Genomic DNA, 13,976 nt, shown 5'->3' on the forward strand with positions numbered 1-13,976 from the left:
ATCATTTTTGAAAGTTAAAGCATGAACAGGTGAGAACTGTTTATATTAACTGCATCGATTGAACAAAAAAAGAAGCCATGCATTTAGTGCAAAATGACTACATATCATTAAATAATGAATTCAATAAAAATGCATACTAGCTAAAATAAATGATTGCAATTTAATGTGTGTCTTTAATTCATAGAATATTGAGTAAAAATTGTTTTAAAAAGATGTCATATACATAGCTTTTGATTGAATGTGTTATACTTATGTTCACTTTTAAATATACCCTGGGAAGATTTCCAAAACTGGATTCGCCTTATACGAATACAAAACACGTAATTATGTAAAGTTGAAGGAATAACCCCCTTTGGTGAGGCATTTATTATCATAACCAGGTCCCCCACACAGGATCCGAAGCCATTGGTCTCCTGGTTGCGAAATAATAACAAGCACTTGGCAGTAAGGTAAAGAAAATCACTGCTAAACCAGTGGAGCCTTACATAAAACACCTTGTCTATGATCTCAGCCCAAAATTTGGTATTAGCCAATCAGATTCAAGGAATTCAGTAGCTCATAACAGTAGTAAAAATGGATTCCTGGAATGTTTCCAGTGCTTACCTTGGTTCTCTGCTGATATTTGGGAAGGCACACACACCCCTGCAGAAGAGCTGATAGCGTCTCCTGGTGCCAACGATCTCAAAATTGAGTGTCTGGTCAAACTGACCAAGTTCGTCAGACTGGAAGCGCAGCTTAAGGGTGACCTCACCCTCGGCTGGCACGGTCCACCTGAAGATTGTAAGTCTGCAATGGAAGAATATTTTGAGGTGATCAATATCTAATCTAAATCTATTTCAAGGTCACAACTATCACCATATAAACATTCAACATGATTTAAAGATGCTATGGCTCTTTGTTTCTTAAATCGTCTTCTTAACTATAATCAGATGATTTTTCTAAATTGTGAACAGACCTGACATTCTTGGAGTCATGCATGTTCATATCCCCAGTGGTACTGCTTTGCCCATCAAAGTCTGAACCAGGGGTGGTGGTTCCTGGAGGCGGGGAGGCCACGCTGATAGATCCCTTGCGGTTGCGGGAACCTTTTGCAGAGCGGCGGCGTGACCCGGTGCTCTCAGCTCCAGGCCGGAGCTTGTCCTTGCCTTTCTTACCGGTAGGGGTAGAAAAGTCATCCTACATGAGAATATTGAAAGGAATGTTCATGTCATGTTTGATGAAGATTATGTTTTGGCTTTAACTTCTGAATTGCTAAGTGAATTTATTACAGTCTTTTTCTGGACTGATGCAAAGTGTGTGTAATGTAATATTCACATGGTCATCACCATGCCTACTGTAAACTGTGGACTGTATTTCACTACAGGCATGAATGAATCCATTGCTTGGTGCATCTGACACAAAACATATCTCAAGGCCTTTATTTATGAAGCGGTGTGATTGATAATGATATACTTCAACTTTACATTAATCTTAACTGTGTATTTCAACATGAACTTGAGACTGATTTCAATCAATCACTACCTTTAAAACAAACAGACTTGGAGGAAATTTCACTAATTGCTAAAATTTGAAGTTCAGATAAAAATCAATGCTAGTCATTAGCGAATCCCTTAACAGAGTCCTAGAGCAAAAGAATAGCACTTTAATGCAAACTAAAACAAAAAATCAAACATAAGGTTCAGGTACACCCTTCTGACTGGTTGAGAAGTTTAGTTGCGCTTGATTTTGGGGGGTTGAATTTGATTGCAGTTCTCTTTGCAACAGGTATATCCTTTGTACTTCACTTACCTTGTTGTGTCCTTTGTCTGGTGTGGCTGCTTCTGGATCTACCTCAGGTTCTTTGGGTTTCTCTTCTTGTCCAATATTACTGAATCATTCATGGATACAATTTATGAGCAAAGGTGATTTCAAAGGTATAATCGCTGACTGGTATTCAAAGCAAATATATGTATATAATCAATGGATTCAAATATCCAAAGGAAGATTTCTAATCCAGAATTTTCATTTCAGAAATGAAAAGAATATAAATCTTGATGACCTTGAATGCTTTCATGGTGAATAGATGATAAGTAGGTTTACAGTGTAATACCATGCAGCAGTCCTGAAAAGTTGGTATCATCTTGATAATGATTCATCCTGGTGACGACCAGAGCAAACTGGTTGAAACACAGATCAAACAGTTCTTTTACGAGCTAACAATTACTTTGATTTACACGATCTGACTTACACCTACTATTGAAGTCAATAAATATTCTAAATATATGTCAAGCTCTTTACAAACAACACTCAAGACTGTGCACATGCATGAGTAGCACATATGATGAATTTTTCAAAAGGTTAAGAGATACTCACGGATCATCAGGACCATTGGCCACAAAGTAGTAGTGTCCCATCGGATCAAAACCAAGGGGCGGCTTACGCTTGACAGGGTATGGTATAACAGAGAATGATGCCGGAGGTGGGATGGGTGGACCACTTGGTCCTAAACCTAGACCATCTAAGACCTGTAACCAAAATGATAGGAATCTTGTTTGTTTTTATGAAGTACATACATTCATATCCAATTTTGGAATTGTTACAGACACAACTATGTCTTCAGCTTGACATCATACCGATGTAATAGTGCATGACATCACATGCGTATTCAATACCAAACACATGCGATATTAATATCTAGAGTATCTACAACACATACAATATGTACTTTTTTGAGCTAAGGTAAAAAGGGTAGAAAAAAGACTTTTACCTAAGCAAACAAAAAAATCACCCATTTATAGCCCACTCCTACTACAACAAACTACATCTCACCTCCTGGCAGGATGGCAGCTGACCAATGTCCAAGATCTTCTGACCCATCATGTCATCAGGCTCGCTGGCATCGATGATGATGTTGGGTACTCCTAGCTGCTCCTTCTCTTCCCCCTCTTTGCCTTCCCCTTCACCCTCCTTGGTCTCTCCTTGCTCTCCAGACTCGGCTGCAGCCTGACAGACATCAGAGGAAACAATCATTATACAATCAAAACCTGATTCAGTGGCCAACTTTCTAACAATAAGGTGATTCTTTGAAAGCTAATATCTACCGTTTTAGCAGTAGGAGATCAATCAAACTTTCTAAAACTTGATTATAGCTTCCAGTGAATCACCCCAGATCCTAAGGGCTTCATTTCCAATCATTTTAATAAATTTCCGGAAAGTGGTTTTATCATTGGGGGCTTGTCCAGGAAACAATCATTCTAATAGATTAAGCCAAAGATAAGACAAATCATATATTTTTTTCATTTGCTGTTTCTCTTTAATGTTTGTGAGGCACATTCACCAGAATCTGTCCATAAAGTCCACCTGTCTCCCTTGAGCAATCTTTAGAGATAATTTTTGAACTGCCTTGAGAGATATTTTTACTATTTCTATCAGTCTCAACATTCCTACTGCTAAGATATTTGTATCCAAGCTTACACATTGTTACCATGTGGTAATCTTTACCACTTCAAGCAATTCCTCTGTTTAAAAAAGGTGAGGAAAGGTGCAATGAATTATATCTGGGATCCTTTGCAATACAATGCATCATGTCAGTCATAGAGTAATGATGAAGTATTACATAAAAGATGACATTCAACCATTCACCCAGTACCACAAGCTTATCAATCAAACATATTGCTGACTTTCACAACTGACTGCAATGATTATAAGCAAGCAGTCACTTAACTTGATAGTACAATTAATTGCTAAGTTTTGTGTCACAGGTTGCAAAACAGCTTACCTTTTCAGCCTTCTCCCTCTCAAGCCTCTCCCTTTCTTGCCGTTCCCTCTCTCGCTCCTTTTCTTTCTCCTTCTCTGCTTTGGTCTTGCCCTTCCTGCCTGATGGTGGATGGGCAGGGGTCTCTTCTGCTTCTATGTCATCGCCTGAAGGGTCTGGGACTATCTGACCTGATGGCAGAAGGATCATAAGCAATTAAACATAGTCATACATTGCTAGTGACAACCTGTATAGAATGAACACCTTCCTATAAAGATTACAAGTTTGATTATCCTAAAGTAGTCTACCCCACTAAGGCATGTATTCCAGGGACCTGTTCATAAAGATTACACACTCAAAATGACCACTTTTCTTGTTACCCTTAAACATTTATTATACACAGGTTTCACCATCAAAGAGTTTGGATTAGTCTTTGGAGACCAACATTTGCATTAGGAAGGAATGACATATGATGTAAGGTGCCTGTTCCAAGGAGATTATTGCTTTATATACAGGTGATTTCCAAGGCAGATTTGTTTCCTCTTTAATTTCTATGTTCAAAGCAGGTAGAACTTTTTGCTCAAAAATATGAAAAAGAATATCCCTTAGGGGGTGTTAGTAAAATTACCAAGAAAAATAGTAAAACAATATCAATAGAAGAGTTCTGAATGACCGAATACAGATTATTTCCTCTTAATTCAAAAGGATTGGGAAGTCCTCATGAATTGATTCTTACCTGTGGTCCTTTCCCATCTTGCCAGGATCTTCTCAATGTCTTTCATGCCATGCTCAAATGCCTTGAAGCGACTGTTCAGCAGCATCTCGGCTTCCTTGGCCGGATCTCTCTCAACCTCTAGCTCAATGACCACCTCGTTAGAGATAGGACGACCCTTGTCTTTCTTCTTTTTCCTGATAAGAGACAACCAGCAGATCAAATGCATTGTAATTTGAGCTCCATGATATACATGAGTCCCACAAATTCATATCATCACTGTTTTTCAATCTTGTCATATAGATAAAGGTAATATTTTTAGTGTTTTTTTTTTTTACTTATGTTTATTTAAAATCATCATCATCATCATCATCACCACCATCATCACCACCATCATCATCATCATCACCATCACCATCATCATCATCATCAATCAATCATCAATCATACCTATTGTTGTCATCATTTAATCAACCCCCTCCTTCTCCTCATCATAATCACCATCACCAATACCTCATCCCCTACTCATCATAATCTCCTCCTCAAACCCCCTCATCATCATCATCATCACAAACAAAATAACCATCATGATTACCTTCACCATTACTTTTATTCCTACACCATCTCCTTCAACTTACTTTGTTCCCTCATCCTGTGGCTGATCGCTTCCTGCTGTACCGTGTGACTCTGGTCTCTCTGTGGCAACGGACTGCACCCCCTTCAGGGCGTGGTCCGATGGAGCGGTGGGGTCAGGGGGTCCTTTCCTGATGGCTGCCTGGCTAGAGGTTATGGCTGCCTTGCCATCCTGTCCTTTCTTAGCCTGGCCCGGTCCACCGGGACCTCCACCTCCCTTGGTGCTATCCTTGTCTCCTGGTTTACCACCCTTCTTCTTCTTGGCTCTGTCACAAATTAATAAATATAATAAGTATTCTATATTCATATAATAAACAAACTTGCATGTAAAGCCCCAAACCCCTACTTTTTCATAAGCCCAAGTTCTGTAACAATGCAGCATAAATACCCTTGTATTTTTTTTTACGTGATTTTTTGAGGGGGATATTTCCTGTATGCTCTACATGAAGCTAAAGAAATTGGAATCACATAGCCTCCAATTTCTGAAGTAGATATTTCAAAAGCAAACAACTCTATATATTTCTACATGAAACAATGGCACATTTTTTTAGTGTAGGTAATTTAGATTATATGCTATTAATTTACTGATAAATAATTTTTACCATCAAAGAACTCGAACAGAAAGCATTTTAGACAAACTAATTTGACCATTTCTTGACTTACTTATCATCTTCCAGCTTTTTCTCTTCCATCAGGGCAAGAAGCTCCCTTTCCTTACGTTCTCTATCAAGGCGCTCCTCCATTTCTCTGAAATAATCAAAATAAAAATGTTTAGTATATACATCTTCAAAAGAGCTGTGAAAATTATAAAGAAGGGAATGTGCTCAACTTAACTGTATAACAACAAAAATAAATTGCATTAGTGTTTCTCTGGGGGTTTTCAATAGAACAATATATGACAAAGGATATTTGGGGCAATTTCTATTTAAGTGTCATCGGAATGCAAACCAAAAGTGATATAGATGTAATTTCTCTTCATTATTTGCTTACTTCTTTTGGAGTCTTTCTTTTTTGGCTTTGAGTCTCTTCCGATCGATGGCGGCTCTTTCCTCCTCCGTCAAGGCATCATACTCATCCTCTGACATCTCTTCAAGCCTCTGTCTCTCCTCCTCTTCCTCCTCCCTTTCACGTTCCTCTGTTAAAGAAAAAAGAAAGAGATCCGTTGATTGATTACCTTACCTTTAGAACTTTATAATATAATGATAGTGTGTGAAGTTGTGCAGATGTTATGAACAGCATTATGAGCCCCTGCCTGCTTAAATATTGACCAACATCAATAAAGAGCAACTGTCACATTCAAATTTTTGTTTATCTTCTATAAATATGGCTACTTGTTGTAGAGAAAGGAATCTGTACAACATATATGATATGCCTATAATCGCAGACCAACATTTTAACTGTTGACAAACTATTGAATTGCATCTGTAAACTAAGGTCAGGTTATGGCAATTGCAAGTGCACAGGTCATCCGGGGTCAGATTCTGTTCTCGCACATATAACCAAAGTGAACTTACCTTTCTCTTCTTGTAACCTCTTCTCCCTGGCCTGTAGAACCACCTGGTCAAGTTTGAGTGTGACAAAGTAGATGTACTTCCTGTTGTTGAATGCCCTGAGGAGAGCCTTGGCTGTAGTAGTCTGGTTAGGACTAAACAGTGTCTCTAGACCATCAAAGACAACACCCTTGTGACAGTCGTTCAACTGAGTGAAAGTATCCAAACACAAAATTAATGAGAAAATCAGTTTCTCAGTGTATCTCTAAACTAAATATGACAAAAAATGTGATGCTACAGGGTGAAAATATATAATCTCACAAAATTCTAGATTCTTTTACAGGCTCACTCGATTCTTTGCATATTGTGTTATAACAAGATATCAAATAATTAAATTCAATCCTATAATCTTTATAGCTACAAAGGAATAACTAAATCTGAAGTACATTTATAAAAAAACACAAATTTGTTTCCATCAGCTGAAAGAGTTTCTAAAATAGGTCAAACAATTTTTATTTATGTTGTTGAGTAGATAACATCATTCACAATAAAATGCAAAATTTATAACTGAGGAGCATATTATCAATTCAAGCAACACATGTGCAAGCAACACATGTGCATGAGGTGCTCACCTGCATCCGCTCAGCCAGGATTTCAGCAAGCAGTTCATCAGGCAATATACAGCTCATCAGACCTTCCTCTCCGGCTACACTGGCGCTCACACTCAACCTCCTAGCAATAGGTGCAGCCGTGGGGGACTGCTGGACAGTTGGGTGGTGGTATCACCCTCTTGCTTGGCCCCCTTCTTGTCTTTCTTGTCAGATTTCTCTGCCTTAGCCGGGGGCGGGGGTGGAGCTCCATCCTCGCCAGCCACCATGCTGTGTGGCAGGTTTGTGGCCAGAGATGGTGCTGGTCTTTCGGTTGCTGGACAGAGTGTGCCCCGCCGCCACCCATAACAGAACCTGAAGCGGCACCGAGTCCCTGTGTATGTTGATAGACAGCCTCCATGCTAAGTGCTCCGCCTGTACCCTGTGCCTGGCCTCACTGCCATCCCCTTCCTTAGCAAGCTGAGCCCGGCCATCTGGGCACACATCTCTCTGGCCTTCAATCCTGCGGGAGTGTTGCCATTTGAGATAGCATCCAGAATGACGCTATCAACGGTGAGGAGAGCTGCCTCATAGTGCTTAGCCAAAGCAATAGATGTGGTGGTTTTACCTGTTAATAGAAAATAAAAAGTGATACCTTTTTCTCCATTCTTATTACTGAACCCTTGCTTGCCTTCATTATACATACCAAAATTCACTCTCAAGGAATTAAACATTATTATTTCAGTAGCTTAATTACAAAACAGGTGTCTGCAATTACAATAAAAAGTCGCAGAAGACAACACAAGTAAGAATAAGCCTGCGTATATTGTCAGTGCAACGAGAAGATGTGTAAAAATTATACTTAAAAATCAAGCATATTTGTGTAATTCTTTACTACCCACTAGTTTATACCATGGTTTCAAGGTAACATATTTCATGAAATCTATAAAAAATAAATTTATATAAATAATATTTCATAGTATTGGCCATTGAAATTTCTGAATGTTCTTACCTGAGAGAGGTGCTCCATGGACCACTAAGGCCAGTCCTCTGCGCCTCATAGCAGCCTTGCCCTCTGGAGACAAGTCTATGCCAAGATGCCTTGCAATAGATGCAGAGACTGGCGTGATCTCTATCAACTCACCAACCCCAACAGTACTGGATGAATCCTTCTTGTCTGTCCATGGAAGAAATTGTACAGAGAGGAGAAAGATAGGAATGTGTTAAACAAATTAAAACAAGGAAAATAGCTGATTCATTGATGCTAATTTCAGATATCTATGCTTAAGGTACCCAAGAGTTCCCTGATTAAGCTTGGCTGAAAGATGAATACAAAGCAACTGAGGGTGATTTATACCTTGATATATCCAGAGGTGCTTTAGAACACAGACTTTACTTCATTCAGTGAATTTCTCCTACAAAATTAAATGAAGAGGGCAGATAATGATTTAGCCCTTGATATGTCCACAATGGCCTAGAGAAATGCTCAATAAATCCAGGCCCATTACATAAACAGTAATTACAGAAATTTTGCCATCCAATGGTATCTACCACGGTAACGCTGCTCAAACAGCCTTACAGCCAATCTGAATCAAGGATTACATGGGAGTTACCACTGGATGGCAAAGTCACCAATAATAGCCCTTTTTGTAACAGGGCCCCATAAATTTCCATCAGATTCCATACAACAGATAATTTTGATAGAGAAGTAATGAAAACAAATAATCATGACCCATGGTCTCACCCTGAGTATCATCCTCTTCCTGTTTGTCTGCCTCTGTCTTGTCCTTCTCACCGTCCTGTCCCGCCCCATCCTCAGCAACTGAAGCAGTAGCTGTAGCAGCAGGAGGCTGGTGGCCAGTAGAAGAGGGCTGGGTGACTGCGACACCTCCAACTGCTGATGCGGCTGGAGTGAGGGTGGCAGTCTGACCCTCTTCGCCTCCTGTTTATAACATATACATTGTAAAAATCAGTATACGTGTGTTCAAGATACGCCCTTATTATAAAAATAATAATAGGCATTTATATACTGCTAACTACCTAATCTACTGATGCTACCTTGAAGTTACCTTGATGGCCACATCTCACTCTCTTCTCGACAAGGGTGTACAGATGAGTGTGGCAGGGTTAAGGAGGCTCTTAGAGCCCATTTAAAAACCCAACTGACAAATAATCTATTCCAAGGAGCACTGTTATTACCATTACCCTAGCCGAAGATCAAGCTGCCTTCCAGTGCTCATTGCATTCAAAGAATGAATTAATCCTGTTGGGTTCCCATTCACATCACCTATTATTTTTCAACTCTCACTTGCTGTGTATGCTATAGACTAAGGCGGCATGTCAAAGATGTGCGTGCGTCTTTACCTTTATATTCCACGGCGATCCCGCTCAACGTTCCATTGTCCATTTTTCTTTCCTACGGGTCAGTGCTCTTGCCATTCAAGACGCCACCGTTCCCTTTTGCAGCGAAAACGGAAGCGTGCGCTTTGATCTTTTCTTTTGACACCACCCGGTTGTCTCTCCGATAAGATGTTTCTGCATGAGCGCCCTCTATGTCCACGATATCGGCATTTTAGGCAAACTATTAAACGCCCGATCTCTAGTCACTGATCTGAATATTGTTGTGTCCTTGTATCGGTGTGCGTAGTCCAGTGGGGTATATATTTTCAAAAGTTACGCTTTCACATTTTTTGGGGAGAATTTTTCGTTTCGGGTTTCAGTATATGACAAATTTCAATTAGATTTAGATTTCATTTCTTTAATAGAACAATTAAGCTTTAGCCCTTAATAGCACGAGCATGTTGTTTTATTTTGAAGAACATACCGTTAACATATTGAATTTCTGAAAGTAAGTGTTCAGGCGAGGGTAAGATTTTTTTTCATCACACTGAGCCCACACAGTCAGCATTGTCGGGTGAAGAGGAAAAATATGGAATTGTCCTTAACATCTTTGTAAACGAAATGCAGAAACCCACGCAAAAGATACAATATAAATCATACCTTGGTCCAAAAATGATGGCATTTAAAGATACATTAAAACGCTACCGTGACAAAAAATAACAATAAATACATAAAATGCAACCGTTTTTTTTTTCTGGAAAAAAGGTTGAAAACTAAGGGCAGCGTTGAAATTCAAATTTGAGCTTAACATAGGCCTATGTTTAATTTAGCCCTCTTATATATATGTTCACTAGCGTACCTACAGGGGGCAGACTCCCCCCCCCCCTCCCCCTGACGAGTCACAACCCATGCAACGGACCTATCCCTGCCCCCCCCCCCCCCCCCCGACGAGAAGTTGAAGACCTTTTTTTTGCTTGTCAATTTTTTTTAGCTGTGAAATGTCCTTTATATCCTGTTGAGGACTCTTTTAAGGCGATTTTGCCCCCCCCCCCCCCTTGTGGGAAATCCGAGGTACGCCCCTGCATTTGTTTAAACATTGGAATTCTAGAAACTTATATATTCCCATATAATACAGATGCCGTGCAAAACAAACGAATAAAATATCATTAATTTGAACTTTAAAAAATAAATTGGATGCTCAAGCTGTCATATCGGTAATTGTAGCTTAAATGCACAATTCTTGAATTTCATTACCCGAAATTCAAAACAAAAAGTACTTTCGTTACTTTTTAAGACCATTTCAAAAATCTTTATTCGAACGAAATCAAAAGCACTTAAAATAAATATTTGAAATTATCAAAGTTGAGTAGTTGACATGACCATGATTGAGTTGAGTGTTATAAAGGAATAAGGTCTTCTAATAATCCCATTCTAAACTTTGAAAATGATGATGAAAAAAATATCGCGTGAATTAAAATGAAACTTAACACATTGAAGTGACTCCGACATGACTTGATGGACAGGAAAATCTATATCTTTTTACCTGTGATCCGTCTTTATTTTCTTATATTTTTGTATGTGAGTGTGACCTAGTGTTCTTGATTAATCCAGGAAACAGAACGAAGGGGATATCTGGGGCTGAGGCCTCCACAAGTACCATTTTTTTATGCATGGTGACCCCACCCCTTCAAACCAGTCCGCTCGGGGGAGGGGACTTAATTATTTCAAATTTCCTGTTCTACATACAATATTCAATTTTGTCAACTTAATACTGATGGTTCCTTTTTTTTATCCAACTTCATTTCTTCCTTTGAATTTTTCTAAAACTTTTCTATACCTATTTTCTTTTAACCTTCACGTTTGACTTGAACAATACGTGTATATTGCCGTTGATTTCTTCTTCCTATCAAATATCTGAATTAATCTGCAATGTGTGTATGTCAAATTATTGCAAATTAGATTCCCAGTGTCTAAGGTAAACATAATTTGCCGACGTAACACGAAAGCCTCTTTGGCCTAGTTTCCCTTCCAACTTTGTACCTCACCTCTTAATTGTATAGCTGCATTCTGTATAGCTTGCATATTCAAATGCGCACCAAAAATAAATTAACGTACAGGAAATGGTAATACCTCGGTCATATTTGCTTTACGGCGGCCATACAGCGAGTCGAAAACAGCCGTTTTATTCATTTTATTCAAATTTCCTATATTTAGCTGGTACAAAACTGTTAAAATGACTGTTTTCGACTTGCCTTAGAACAAATGTGACCGAGGTATTTAGCATACTAGATCAACAAGGATGGAGTGCATGCTGGTGCGGATCCTGCCGGAGTAACACAATACATTCCAATAAGCGCCGTATTTATTTTGAACAATAGCTGGGCTCTCAAAAGTATTGTGGTCTATTTTGTGACCTCTACTAAAAGAAGTAGTGGGTCTATACGGGGGTCTATATTCTGCACATGGAGGGTACAGTTATGTAGTGAATCCAGGGGGGGATCCGGCCCGTGTGCCGGCCCCCTTTGAGAGCCATTATCAATTTTGTTAATGTAAATATGCCATTTTACACAAGTGTGCCCCCTTTGAAACTCACAACATGTATTTTAATGAGAATATGTCGTTCATACCCAAATGAGGACCTTCACTTTAGCCTGGTAAACACCCCTTTTCAAAATATATTTGGTTATTAAAATCCCGGGGGGGGGGGGGCACTTCCATTCACGAGTGGATACCATGCACGACCATGGGGTCTCGAAAAGCACCCTAAACACGTAATTTCCATTTTCTGAAAATGCACCCCTTAACAAGTATTGGCGTTTGAACCCTACCCTTTACAAGTATTGGAAACAAAACGATACTCTTGGCAAATGTTCCCTGAAATGAACCCCTAAACAAGTAAAGGAATGTTTTATTGTTACGGGTCCTTCGGTCGTCGACTTGACCTTATTCGGTTTAGAACGACCCCACCTTCGATCTACACCTCGCGCAAATCGGACCCTAAACACGAAGTGTTGGGGCAAAAAAGACATCCTTTATAAAACATTCTATCTTTGTTTTATCATCCCCGCAAATTCGACCCTAAACACGTAATTTTCCTTGCGAAATAGATACCCTTTTTTCATTATTTTTGTGTTTTTGACACCCTTATCACGTTACGTACGTAAAGTGCCCTATCGTGAAAAAGACATCCTTTTTACGTGTTTTTTGGTCGCGCATGATATCCACTCGTCAATGTAAGTGCCCCCCCCCCCCCCCCGGATTAAAATGCACAGAGAGATGGTAGGCAATAAATATAACTCGAATGTTTACATTAAGAGTAGACCTATCATGCCTATAAAGAGGGAATTTACATGCTTAATTAAAAATGTGTTGATAAAATATCATTCGAACGTTATGTTATAATCTGCTTCGCCAAGCAGGTTTTATGTAATATTGCTCTTTATAAAGGCAAGCATTAAACTACATTAAATGTCGAAATGTTGAGAAATATATTGGAAACCATATCAAAATGCACATTACGAAAAGAAACAAAATCAAGGTTCTAGTATGGGGACAAAACGAGAACAAGAGAACTACCCATTTGATGCTAATTGTAATTCCCCGAAAGCCGGACGTTGAAATGACATGGGCCAGTGCATTGCAAGCTGTATTTAACGGCTTACCCCATTGTCAAGGTAGATTTAAATTACCCCATTCTTGATTGCGGAGATTACCCTATATTCTTGAACATATAGAGGTGGTCTGAGTGGTGGCGGATTTCAATAGAAAGATGACCTCTTGATTGGTATATAGGGGTATGTCAAGGGGAGATTATCACTTTGTCAGCGCTGATGACTGTCTTGTTACTTTGATGTTCCCCGATGTGCCTTCTATTCGAAAACCGTGTTTGCAACTAATCCCAATTATGAGACTATTTGGCATAAAATTGAAAGCCTAACTGCACCTTTTTCATAGACTTCGTTTGAAAATAGAATACTTACGTTTAAGGTAAAATTGGAATATAAGAAGGCGCTTTATAATATGTAAACCAAATATTGTCACTTTTAAGCTTTATTCTTTAAATCAAATGTAAAAATAAATGTAAATAATCTCACAAGCCTAATCTAAATAGTGCGAGCGCGAAGCGCCCGCTTTTTTAATTTTTTTTATTTCATGTATTTTGTCCTTAAATAGCATTCTGGCAATGCTTCTGATCCTAAACGAGATGAATGAATTTAGTACGCATTGATCGTTCTGATAAAAAAAGGAATCTGTTAACGGCTGCTCGTAATTATCCGTAAATTAAAATGTTACATATTTCAACAATTAGATAATGCGAGCGCGAAGCGTGAGCTGAAAATATTTACTTTTCTACCTGAAGAATGGAAGTTCTAAGCAATTTTTGTAATCATGAAAAAGGTACATACATAACTAAGTAATCGATGCGAGCGCGAAGCGCAAGCGGAAAATTTGAGATTTGTAGGAGAATTTTGAGTGGATAT

The 13,976-nt window shown here is 39.0% G+C and overlaps 1 protein-coding gene across 1 annotated transcript in view; it reads right to left on the minus strand.

Moving 5' to 3' along the window:
- Positions 1-13,976, minus strand: part of LOC121407342 (hydrocephalus-inducing protein homolog) — a 95,063-nt gene that overhangs the window by 39,826 nt on the left and 41,261 nt on the right. Inside the window, 19 exon segments of the mRNA XM_041598380.1 lie at positions 604-786; positions 956-1,176; positions 1,789-1,867; positions 2,353-2,504; positions 2,809-2,982; positions 3,758-3,924; positions 4,470-4,642; positions 5,084-5,344; positions 5,742-5,825; positions 6,069-6,213; positions 6,593-6,776; positions 7,201-7,319; positions 7,322-7,451; positions 7,453-7,495; positions 7,497-7,608; positions 7,611-7,646; positions 7,649-7,783; positions 8,168-8,332; positions 8,900-9,097. Coding sequence (XP_041454314.1) covers positions 604-786; positions 956-1,176; positions 1,789-1,867; positions 2,353-2,504; positions 2,809-2,982; positions 3,758-3,924; positions 4,470-4,642; positions 5,084-5,344; positions 5,742-5,825; positions 6,069-6,213; positions 6,593-6,776; positions 7,201-7,319; positions 7,322-7,451; positions 7,453-7,495; positions 7,497-7,608; positions 7,611-7,646; positions 7,649-7,783; positions 8,168-8,332; positions 8,900-9,097 — 2,761 coding nt within the window.

The sequence above is a fragment of the Lytechinus variegatus genome, chromosome 2 (genome assembly GCF_018143015.1).
Source record: "Lytechinus variegatus isolate NC3 chromosome 2, Lvar_3.0, whole genome shotgun sequence".
NCBI lineage: Eukaryota > Metazoa > Echinodermata > Echinoidea > Temnopleuroida > Toxopneustidae > Lytechinus > Lytechinus variegatus.